The sequence below is a fragment of the Megalops cyprinoides genome, chromosome 1, assembly GCF_013368585.1.
Source record: "Megalops cyprinoides isolate fMegCyp1 chromosome 1, fMegCyp1.pri, whole genome shotgun sequence".
In the NCBI taxonomy this organism is placed as follows: domain Eukaryota; kingdom Metazoa; phylum Chordata; class Actinopteri; order Elopiformes; family Megalopidae; genus Megalops; species Megalops cyprinoides.
In genome coordinates, this window is record NC_050583.1 from 46,044,535 (window position 1) to 46,055,917 (window position 11,383).

Genomic DNA, 11,383 nt, shown 5'->3' on the forward strand with positions numbered 1-11,383 from the left:
TGGGTGTTGGAGGCAGGGGCTGAGACAGCAGCAGGACTAAGGAAAGTGGCAGAACAGAACCAGACCAGACAGGTTCAGGTAGAGATTTATTTTCTCCCTGCTTAACATGCGTTTCTGGGCTCTAACGTGTGATCAGCAGTCTGTTTTTGGACTGCCAATGGCAACGGCCACATAATGACACTGAAAAAGAGATCATTGAGAATACGACTGACAGGTTCAGCACTGAGAATGCACTTGTGCACTAATGAGAGGAAGACTGTAATCTCTAGAAATAAAGACTCTCTATTAAAGCACTCATTCTCTCTTTCACTCACTCCCTGACAGTTGACTGACTGGGTTCTGTACTGGACACGTAGGTGGAAGCCCAGTTTAAAAAACCACTCACACATGCAGACACACACATGCGTGCATGCACACACACACACACACACACAGACACACAGCAGCGGCGTGTTTCCCAACGCTAAGCGGCCTGTATGTTAGCCTTGATCCAGTCGGTGAACTCAGTGACGCGGGCGTAGATTCCGGGTTTGTTCTTCACCCCACAGCGGTCCCCCCAGCTCACCACCCCATACACAAAGTGCTTCCCGTCCTTCTCACACACCAGCGGGCCCCCGGAGTCCCCCTGCAGAGACGGCACAGGGAAACACCTTCACCATCTCACATTAGCTCAGCTGGTTCTCGCACCCAGAGCAGCTCACACTGCTTATCATCCACTCTGCAGCTTACAGGCCCACTATACCACACTCGCTCCAGCTCACTGCTCTCTCACTCTGTTCCACTGTCCGAGACCACAGTGGTGAGGGAAGTGTGTTTGCACCCAGAATGTTGCAGGTTTTTGTCCTTGTTACGACACTGAGTTTGGTCTTTGAGCGAACGCCCCGGGTAAGGCCTCAGTGGGACCGATAACATAATCAATGTGTTCCGTATCTGTCAGGAGAATCACACACACACACACACACACACACACACACACACACACACACACACACACAGGCATCAATCAGATACACAGATATACCAAACAGACACACACTCATACACACACACGCACACGCATGCACGCACGCACCTGGCAGGAGTCCACCCCTCCTCGCAGGCGGCCGGCGCAGAGCATGCTCTGGTCCAGTTTGTTTCCATAGGAGGAGTTGTAGGCACAGCGCCACTGAGGGATCAGCAGGACTTGTGCATCCAGCAGCTGCTTGGAGAAACTGCCTACAAAACAGCACACAGAGGGAGTGAGGGACCGGCCGACACACACACACACACACACACACACACACAGACAGAGCAGGGGAGTGAGGGACGGCCCTGCCACATGCAGCACCGGGGCCTGGGGTCCCCTCTCTCTCACACTCCTGCTCCACACCTGCGCTGGCATAGCACATGCCCCTACACACTCTCACATCCTTTAGGGAAAACAAGGAATTTCATACTCTCTGCTCTCTGTTGTGCTCCTCCCCCCAGTCTGTCTGTGTGTAGAAGAGAGTATTGTAATGCTGTGTGTGTATTAGGGTGATGCTGTGTGTGTATTAGGGTGATGCTGTGTGTGTGTGTGTTTGTGTGTTTGAGTGTTAGAGCGGTCTGGGGCGTTGTGTGTGTGATAGAGAGTACTGTCTGTCTGGTGATGCTGTGTTTCGGGGCGGGACGCTGCTGGGAGAGACGGGGTGGCTCATACTATCTGGAGTAGCGCCCCATCCAGAGATGCTGCACTGAGTCCCGTCGGTGAAAGGCTCCTCGGGCAGGCACACCGTCTTCACGAAACGCGTCTCCCGGGCACAGCGGCCGTCAACCGGTTTCAGCTTCAACAGGGCTGCACCCAGGGGGGGAGAGGACGACACACTCACCCAAAACCGCTTTTCCCCAATTCCTTATCCCCTGCCAAACATAAACCGCCCCAAAGGTGTGGATCTGCGTTTAATATGATACTCACAATGGAGCGAAACCCATTCACCTGACAGGGCAAATCTTTAGGTACGTTTACAGCCTGGAGGCCAAAGTGGTGATCAGAGTCAAAAGTAACGACTCACCAATGTCGTTATAGAGGGCCTCTGATGTCTCGGTGTAGTTTTCATGAACTATGGCTTCCTCCACGTCCACTGCCTGTCTCGTCCACTCATCTCTGTGCAAATTCACACTGCCCAGAAGCACCCTCCAGGATTCATGAGGGCTACTGCTCAGGAGAAGCACAGTGATGCACGGCGATGATACGGTCAGGAGAGTATTCTCACACGCAGTAAGCTTTGGCCACAGTACAGTCAGGAGAGTATTCTCACACGCAGTAAGCTGTGGCCACAGTACAGTCAGGAGAGGATCCTCACATGCAGTAAGCTGTGGTCACAGTACGGTCAGGAGACTATCCTCACATGCAGCTGCGGTCACAGTACGGTCAGGAGACTATCCTCACATGCAGCTGCGGTCACAGTACAGTCAGGAGAGTATCCTCACAGTGAGCTACGGTCATCATACAGTCTGTAACATATATACACATTTGGAAGCCATGATGACAGTATGGTCACATTACGGTCACAGTGCGGTAAGGTGGCTACACTCACATACAGTGGGCTGCGGTCAGAGCCCAGCAAGGGTGGATCAGGGCGGCTCCGCACATGTGTTCGAACTCCTCGTTGGAACCGTTGGGCCGCGTCTGCAAGGAGACCTGCCAGGGGTGCGCCCCAGGGATGGACTTCCTGCCACCGTAGATCCTGGCCACCACCTCGCTGGGCTCAGGCATGCCGCAGGTGGTGAACTCTGTGGTCACCGCATCGGTCGGACTTGCCGGGTCCGACGGATCGTCCGTCGGGGGAGGGGGGACTGCCCCAAACACAGCGCCAACATGACAGTGTGAGGGTACGTGCGGTCGCGTGCACAGGTCACACGTGCAGTCATAAACAGGGAAACGGTCATATACAACGGCCACATACGCAAGGCAAGGTCTTAGCTTGCTGGACTTGTATGCCGTACCATGCAAATGCTCAGCTGTGACCACATTCTAAGGAATTTGAGAAGAAAACAGAGCAATTCATGGTGTTTCTGCTCACCTGCCTTGAACTGACGTCAGCAAGATATGATTAGAGCGGAATTACAATTATAAAGTGAAAATGGGCTTGACAGTTTTTCACAACTAACAAGAAGCCATTTTAGAGAGCATCACCCACCAGCAACTGATTGTTTTGTATTTAATTGTGTCTGACATGATAATGCTATTTTTGTGCACATTTTAACTGTGATTGGGTTACTGTATGTGATTCAGGGTTAGTGCATCTCTGCAGCTGCACTGTGTGATTCAGGGTTACTGTGTGTCTGTAGCCGCACTGTCTGATTCAGGGTTACTGTATATCTGTAGCTGCACTGTGTGATTCAGGGTTACTGTGTGTCTGTAGCCGCACTGTCTGATTCAGGGTTACTGTGTGTCTGCAGCCCTGTGTGATTCAGGGTTACTGTGTCTGCAGCTGCACTGTGTGATTCAGGGTTACTGTGTGTCTGCAGCCCTGTGTGATTCAGGGTTACTGTGTCTGCAGCTGCACTGTGTGATTCAGGGTTACTGTGTGTCTGCAGCCCTGTCTGATTCAGGGTTACTGTGTGTCTGCAGCCCTGTGTGATTCAGCGTTACTGTGTCTGCAGCTGCACTGTGTGATTCAGGGTTACTGTGTGTCTGCAGCCCTGTGTGATTCAGGGTTACTGTGTGTCTGCAGCCCTGTGTGATTCAGGGTTACTGTGTGTCTGCAGCCCTGTCTGATTCAGGGTTACTTTGTGTCTGCAGCCCTGTCTGATTCAGGGTTACTGTGTGTCTGTAGCCGCACTGTGTGATTCAGGGTTAGTGCATCTCTCCAGTTACACTGTGTGATTCAGGGTAACTGTATCTCTGTAGCCGCACTGTGTGATTCAGGGTTACTGTGTGTCTGCAGCCCTGTGTGATTCAGGGTTACTGTGTCTGCAGCTGCACTGTTTGATTCAGGGTTACTGTGTGTCTGCAGCCCTGTCTGATTCAGGGTTACTGTGTGTCTGCAGCCCTGTCTGATTCAGGGTTACTGTGTGTCTGCAGCCCTGTGTGATTCAGGGTTACTGTGTGTCTGCAGCCCTGTGTGATTCAGGGTTACTGTGTGTCTGCAGCCCTGTCTGATTCAGGGTTACTTTGTGTCTGCAGCCCTGTCTGATTCAGGGTTACTGTGTGTCTGTAGCCGCACTGTGTGATTCAGGGTTAGTGCATCTCTCCAGTTACACTGTGTGATTCAGGGTAACTGTATCTCTGTAGCCGCACTGTGTGATTCAGGGTTACTGTGTGTCTGCAGCCCTGTGTGATTCAGGGTTACTGTGTCTGCAGCTGCACTGTGTGATTCAGGGTTACTGTATCTCTGTAGCCGCACTGTGTGATTCAGGGTTGCTGTGTGTCTGCAGCCCTGTGTGATTCAGGGTTACTGTGTCTGCAGCTGCACTGTTTGATTCAGGGTTACTGTGTGTCTGCAGCCCTGTCTGATTCAGGGTTACTGTGTGTCTGCAGCCCTGTCTGATTCAGGGTTACTGTGTGTCTGCAGCCCTGTGTGATTCAGGGTTACTGTGTGTCTGCAGCTGCACTGTGTGATTCAGGGTTAATGTGTGTCTGCAGTTGCACTGTGTGATTCAGGGTTACTGTATCTCTGTAGCCGCACTGTGTGATTCAGGGTTACCGTGTGTCTGCAGCCCTGTGTGATTTCAGGGTTACTGTGTCTGCAGCTGCACTGTGTGATTCAGGGTTACTGTGTGTCTGCAGCCCTGTCTGATTCAGGGTTACTGTGTGTCTGCAGCCCTGTGTGATTCAGCGTTACTGTGTCTGCAGCTGCACTGTGTGATTCAGGGTTACTGTGTGTCTGCAGCCCTGTGTGATTCAGGGTTACTGTGTGTCTGCAGCCCTGTGTGATTCAGGGTTGCTGTGTGTCTGCAGCTGCACTGTGTGATTCAGGGTTGCTGTGTGTCTGCAGCTGCACTGTGTGATTCAGGGCAGCTGCAGCATACTGACAGCATAACTGTACCTGTTATGTCATCTGATCCAGGACACTGTGTCACATTGCAGTGGTTCCAGTTCAGTTTGCCTTTCAATTTGACAAAACACCAGGGCCTGACGTCCTTGTCCGGGTTTCTGCAGAGAGAAGCAGGGCCTGGATTTACAGATAGGACTCATTCATCAGCTTCACATCGCAGGCTAACCCAGGGCACATGACCAGCTAAAAGTCTGCACTGAGATATTGATGTATTTTGTAAATTTGAATATAAACATTTACATCATCGTTTCATGGCTTCCTGTTCTAACACACTACCACACCTCATCCTCAGCATACCTCAGCTCCTGTTATAATAAGGACACCTTTCTGACTGCAGTGTTTGAAGTGTAAGACCACTTTGAATTTCACTGGTTGTATTTTTTTCATAAAACATCATTAATCATTCTTAAAAATACATGATTTCAACCACCTTTATCACTCTGGACTCTTTGAACATGATCTATGTTCTTACACACTGAGTCTCTGCTGAGAGGGAGAAAAAGAGGGGGGGCGCAGAGGGGGGCGCTGAGGGGGGCGCAGAGGGGGGCGCTGAGGGGTCTCTGACCTGCAGTAGTTGTGCTCACGGAGGGTCGCTTCATCCTGGGACATAGAGATGTCCTCGTCCAGCTTCTCCAGCAGCAGGTGGGAGTTCCAGGGCAGGCATTCGACCCCATCCTCTGTCTCACTCACGAAACCGTCATATGAGCCATCGCCCTTGAAGCAGTCATCCGGTCCTGCGGGGCGAGAGCGGGACTCTCAGCAGACACCCTCCGAGCACACAGGACGACACACCAACACACAGGACGACACACCAGCACACAGGACGACACACCAACACACCCGCACACGGACATGCCGATCCACTGCCGCACTGGAACACCGACACACCCACACACACCCAACACATAGCCAACAGGACGATCTTTCTCTTGGGACTTTATTTCACTGTGTGCTCACACAGAGCTTTCCCACTCAGTGCATCTGAGCCTGTGAAAGTGGATGGCCAAATCTATTTAATCACAGACAGAATATACTGAGAAAAATCCCAAAATCACACCATGTATAATCAGAGTCAGTGACACCTGGTTCACTAGGACTGAAATTACTTTTCTGAGTTCTGAATCATTTTTGCACACAATTCAGTTCTTTGATATGAAAATGTTCGTATAATAATACTAATGTATGGTATGTTGCTAAACATGACCGTGTGTGTGACATGATAGAGTTACAGACCTGAGCTTCTGATAATGCCACATGTCACATTTGCTGAGAGCCGCACAGCCGTTTGCTTTAAGGTGGCCTGATCATATGATGCTTGAGCACTGTCACGTACACACTGCTGCATGAGGAGTGTTTCTCTGGGACTCAGCCACCATGGGAGGGAACCAGCACTGCAGATCCTTAACATATTTAATGTTAATTGCAGTGCTTGTCAAATTATGCCCCTGCACAGCAGAAGACGTGCGTGTGTGTTTGTGTGTGTGTGTATGTGTGTGTGTGTGTGTGTGTGTGTGTGTGTGAGTGTGAAGGTCTGCAGAGCTGGACGAGGAATACCCGCTTAGGCTGAGAGGCATGCGTGTACTCACGGTGTTCTCAGAGTGAAACGAGAACTCATTTACCGACTTGGCAGAACTTCCCGGTGTAGTTTGTGGGGCAGACGCAGGTGAATCTAGACCTGGTGCGTCCTTTGATGCAGGTGCCACCGTTCAGACAGGGGTTCTCTTTACAGGCCGCCCCTGAGGGGACACACACACATAGCATCAAGTAGGGACAATAGCGCCCTCTGCTGGACAATGTTTACATGCCTCCGTCCCTATTCACATTACTGTGAGCTCCACACAAGCATTCATATGGACGTACTAATAAAGCAAGTACATTATTAGAAGATTAGTTCATTTAGACAATGCCTTTATCAATATCAGTTTTACATTTACATTTTCTTGTCAGACTCTACACTGGTGCTCCTTACCACTACACCACACTGCTGCTCCTTACCGCTACAATTCACTGCTGCTCCTGACCACTACACTACACTGCTGCCCTGCTCCTTATCACTACATCACACTGCTGCTCCTTACCGCTACACCACACTGCTGCTCCTTACCGCTACACCACACTGCTGCTCCTTACCACTACACCAAACTGCTTCCCCTTACCGCTACACCTCAATGCTGCTCCTTACCGCTACACCACACTGCTGCCTTGTTCCTTAACGCTACATCACACTACTGCTCCTTACCACTACATCACATTGCTCCTCCTTACTGCTACACCTCACTGCTGCTCCTTACCGGTACACCACACTGCTGCTCCTTACCACTAAACCACACTGCTGTCCTCCATAAAAAATGCAAAGCAATTTAATTTTATAAACATTAAGGCGATAAAAAAAAAATTTCTCCAGCCTGCAGTGGCCTGGCATAGCCCTCCTCCGGGCTTTGGAGGCGGCGTCTGCTGCACGCACCTTTCCTGCATGTGGGGGGCTGGAAGGGCGCTTTGCACTTGCACTCGTAGTAAGGCGCCACTGAGGTGATGACGCACTCACCACGGCCGCAGTTCACTCTCTTGCAGTAGTTACGCACTGAAAAGGCAAACAGCACCTCAGTCAAGGACAACATACAGGCTATACACTGATCTCAGATCAGGCTTGCATCAGCTGTCATGCCTGCACAGTCTCATACCTTTCTGACATTTCTTGCCCGTGAAGGGCTCAGGGCAGGTGCACTTAAAGCTGTCTCCTTTGACTTCACACTTGCCGTTGTTCAGGCACGGGTTTGGATCACACTCATCTGAAAGAGAAAGAAAGAAGCTGGAAAAGGACCCGGCTTTGAATCAGTTACACAGAGAAATGGGAAAACTGTGTGAGAAAGAGGAACCACTAGATGGGGTTACAGCAGAACGTGGGTGTGACTGATTAAGAGCAATGCCGTCAGAACGCAATATGGCAGTAAATACCGGGATTTAGATCAAAAAAGGTTTTCAAAAAGCCCGATCTCAGGAAAGGGGATGCTGCTTTATTCAGAGCAAAAGCGTCCTAAAACAAATCTTAATTTATTCTTAGTGAAAATCAATGTGCTAGGAAACTTAGGTCTTGTAGTCAATGCAGAAAAAAGCCTGCATAACTTTCTAAGCATTAAAATATTACAGAAATACAGAAATATCTAAAACGTTGAGCGAGAACAAAAATAAAAGCAATAGCAGAGAAAGTCTGCGGCTGTCAACTGTGACTGAATTACAGGTACCCCAATGTTATTTATGCTCGCTCGACATTTCACGCTAAAGTAACCCCCCGATGCTGCAGATTTGATCCCTATAGTGTATATTGTTTATCGTAAAAGTACTTACGTATTCATTTGTAGATATTGTCAAAATGTGGTCGTAATTACTCCTACCCTCTGTCTCCAGGAACTCGTACAGCCAGTCGTAGTCTTCAGGTTCCCCCTCTGTTGGCATTTCTGTTCCCTCGTCAAAATACTCATACAACGCTGTATGAACAGAAGAGCGAAAAGAAGAAATAACAGAAAGTGCGGGAAATGTCCACTTCCCACCTGTTTGTAGTGTAGTCACTTTTTACACTTTTCCTTTTTACAACTCAGATACTACTTGGATTGTTAGCGACAGTATTTGATACCAGTTGCGTTGCGTTTGCGTGACGGTTGCGGAACGGGGCGGCAGTGTAGCAGTGTTAACCCACACTTGCCTCAGTAAATATCCAGCTGTATAAATGGATGACATTGTAAAGAACTGTAACCTATGTAAAAGGTTACAGTTAGAATAAATGTAAATGTAAACGTCTTGATTTTCATTTCGGCGCCCATGTTAACAGGTTACAGCAGCCACACAGCCTGCGTGAGACGCGCGGCGAGTCATACAACACAACGCAAGAGCCCACCGGTTACAGAAGCGGCGTCAGAGGACGGAGGGTTTCTCTCTTTTTTTCCAACAAGGCGAATCCCACCATTTACAGCCTCCCAGAGTTCACTAAGAGACTGTAGTGTCGAAGCGTTCCAAAAACAGCTACCATTCCTTTGACGACTTGCATGGGGCATGAATCAGTCCAGCAAAACTCCGCAGATTACACAGTTTAACAAAGGCAGAGATGGACGCCTGTCAAGCGCGATTACTCTGCGACAGTTGAAAATAACTCCACATTTTAAGATATTCAAAAGACAAAGACCAAGAATTTGTTTCGTAAATTTGCCAGTCTGATTTTTGTATTGATCATGTTAAATATATGTAAAACTCTTATGAAAATTCAAGATTATAAATTGAAACAATGGCACTATGTGAAAAGCAGTGGCGGCGGGTGAGCTGGGAGCAGGGGAAGCCCGACCACTACCTTTAAATCTATCGTTACTTTCAACCGGTTCCCCTTTATGATTAGCAATAAAACAAATAATTCACAGAATAATCGACACCAATCGCGTAATTAGAATAAATGATTATGCTCGCGTAACACCGCAGATTGTCGGAAATTTGTGTGCTATTTTGCAAAAGCTACAGCATGAGATTGTTTAATTAACAAGGATGGCAATTTGAATAATTAAGTGGCAAGTAACCCCAAAGCTTTCTCTTAAATGTTTCACATTATAGCTTTCTTGTGTCACAAAATTCAAATTACAACACGGAGCTAAATTTAGTTAAATCGATTTAAATTACTGAGAATAAACTTTTAGGTTAGGTTGAGTGCAATGAACAATAATGTTTAGAACACAGACCTCACAAAAGCTGTGATGTGTCATGAGCATTTAACATAATTTAAATCGATAAATGCCATCCTTGTTAAACAATCTCACACTGTAGATTTCGCAAGCACACAAACTACAGGAAATCTACGGTGTTTCGCGAGCATAATCATTTATTCTAATTACGCGATTGGTGTCGATTATTCTGTGAATTATTTGTTTTATTGTTAATCATAAAGGGGAACAGATTGAAAGTAATGATAGATTTAAAGGTAGTGTTCGTGCTTCCTCTGTTTCCAGCTCACCCGCCGCCACTGGTGAAAAGGTAGATGTACTCACCATCCACGAGCACACCAAGGACATCCAACAACTCCTACACGGACATTATAATTATTCCCCGTGAGAAAAACTTTAATGTGGTACGAAGCAGGTCATATGTAGAAGAGGACAGTTGATTTATATCTCACTACATATTCTGCTTAAGCAATAATACAGTTTAGTTTTACAAAGGACATATTTACTTCAATAGCATAAAAAAGTATGCTTATTATCCTTATTTTATTTGCAACCTCACATAGTTGCATTAACCTGTCCAAATGTGTTAATGTCACAACAGGACTATAGATGCAAAGAACCATATCAGAAAAAAACGCATGATGTGGCAACTGTTCTTTGGGAAAATTAGTTCGTCGGATTCGGAGTTCAAATTCAGTCTCTGGAACTAGAGCTGCTGTCCCACTGGACAATTTATGCAGAAACGGCGCATACTGTACGTACCGACGAACTCCCAGCAGAGGCCGGCGCAAGGAACGCGCACAGGCCGAGCAAGACCACCAGCTTTCCAACCATTTTGCGCGTCCGTCGCGGGAGCCAAAACAGGACTATATCGCTAAGCTAGGGCAGCAGGGATCAAATTCCAGAAGTTTCGGTCTGTCAATAATTATCTCTATCCATTGATTTTTACATCCACGAATCATCCAATCATCGTAGTGTTTTCTTAATGTCAGACGGTAGCCATACGGAGTCAGCTACCTTCGAGAGAGTTTGGATAGCACGAGCCGGGTCAAAGGTGGGTCACTCTTGAGCGTCCCTTGCCTATGGTTCTCGCTTTGATCATTTTGGCACATAGATTATTTATAATTTATTATACACTTGTCAATGTATAAACGTTTCTGTTTTGTAATCAAACGCTGAAACCGCAGGTATTATTTGGGTTTGGCAGGCTGTAACAGCTAGCATAGTTAGCTCGGTCCTCGCAACCAACGTTTTCATGTCGCACACGGCTCCACTGTGGTCCCCTTCTTTTCCGCCAGCGATTTTGGCGTCGCCACTTCAATGGCCTGACCCTGCAGATTCTCCCTCATTACCGTCAAGAGAATCCGCCCGCTCTCCCCGGTTACGCACATCAGCTGCGGCTGTAGGCTGTTGTAGGGTCGCCCCATGACGGACATGTGGGTCACTTTGACTGAGAGCGTCTGCTGGGTGATGACCATTTAAATTTGTGCACCATGTGGCTGAGTGGGCCACAGTATGCATAGTGGTAAGGAATTGGGCTTGTAACTGAAAGGTTGGTGGATTGACTCCTCAGTAGAGCACTGCTGCTGTACCAATCCACAATTGCCTCAATCAATATCCAGCTGTATAAATGGATAATATGTAAAAACTGTAACCTATATAAAA

General features: G+C 48.0%; 1 protein-coding gene across 1 annotated transcript; it reads right to left on the reverse strand.

Annotated features, from left to right (window-relative positions):
* Positions 1–73: 73 nt before the first annotated feature.
* On the reverse strand, positions 74–10,596 carry habp2 (hyaluronan binding protein 2). The gene is made up of 13 exons (XM_036523535.1): positions 10,481–10,596; positions 10,043–10,076; positions 8,411–8,503; positions 7,700–7,807; positions 7,483–7,599; positions 6,638–6,754; positions 5,584–5,752; positions 5,010–5,116; positions 2,556–2,814; positions 2,031–2,173; positions 1,679–1,813; positions 1,073–1,215; positions 74–625 (listed from the first exon to the last, which is right to left on the reverse strand). The coding sequence occupies exons 1-13, from the start codon at positions 10,550–10,552 to the stop codon at positions 464–466; spliced, it is 1,659 nt and encodes a 552-aa protein (XP_036379428.1). The 5' UTR covers positions 10,553–10,596; the 3' UTR covers positions 74–463.
* Between the last annotated feature and the right edge of the window lie 787 nt (positions 10,597–11,383).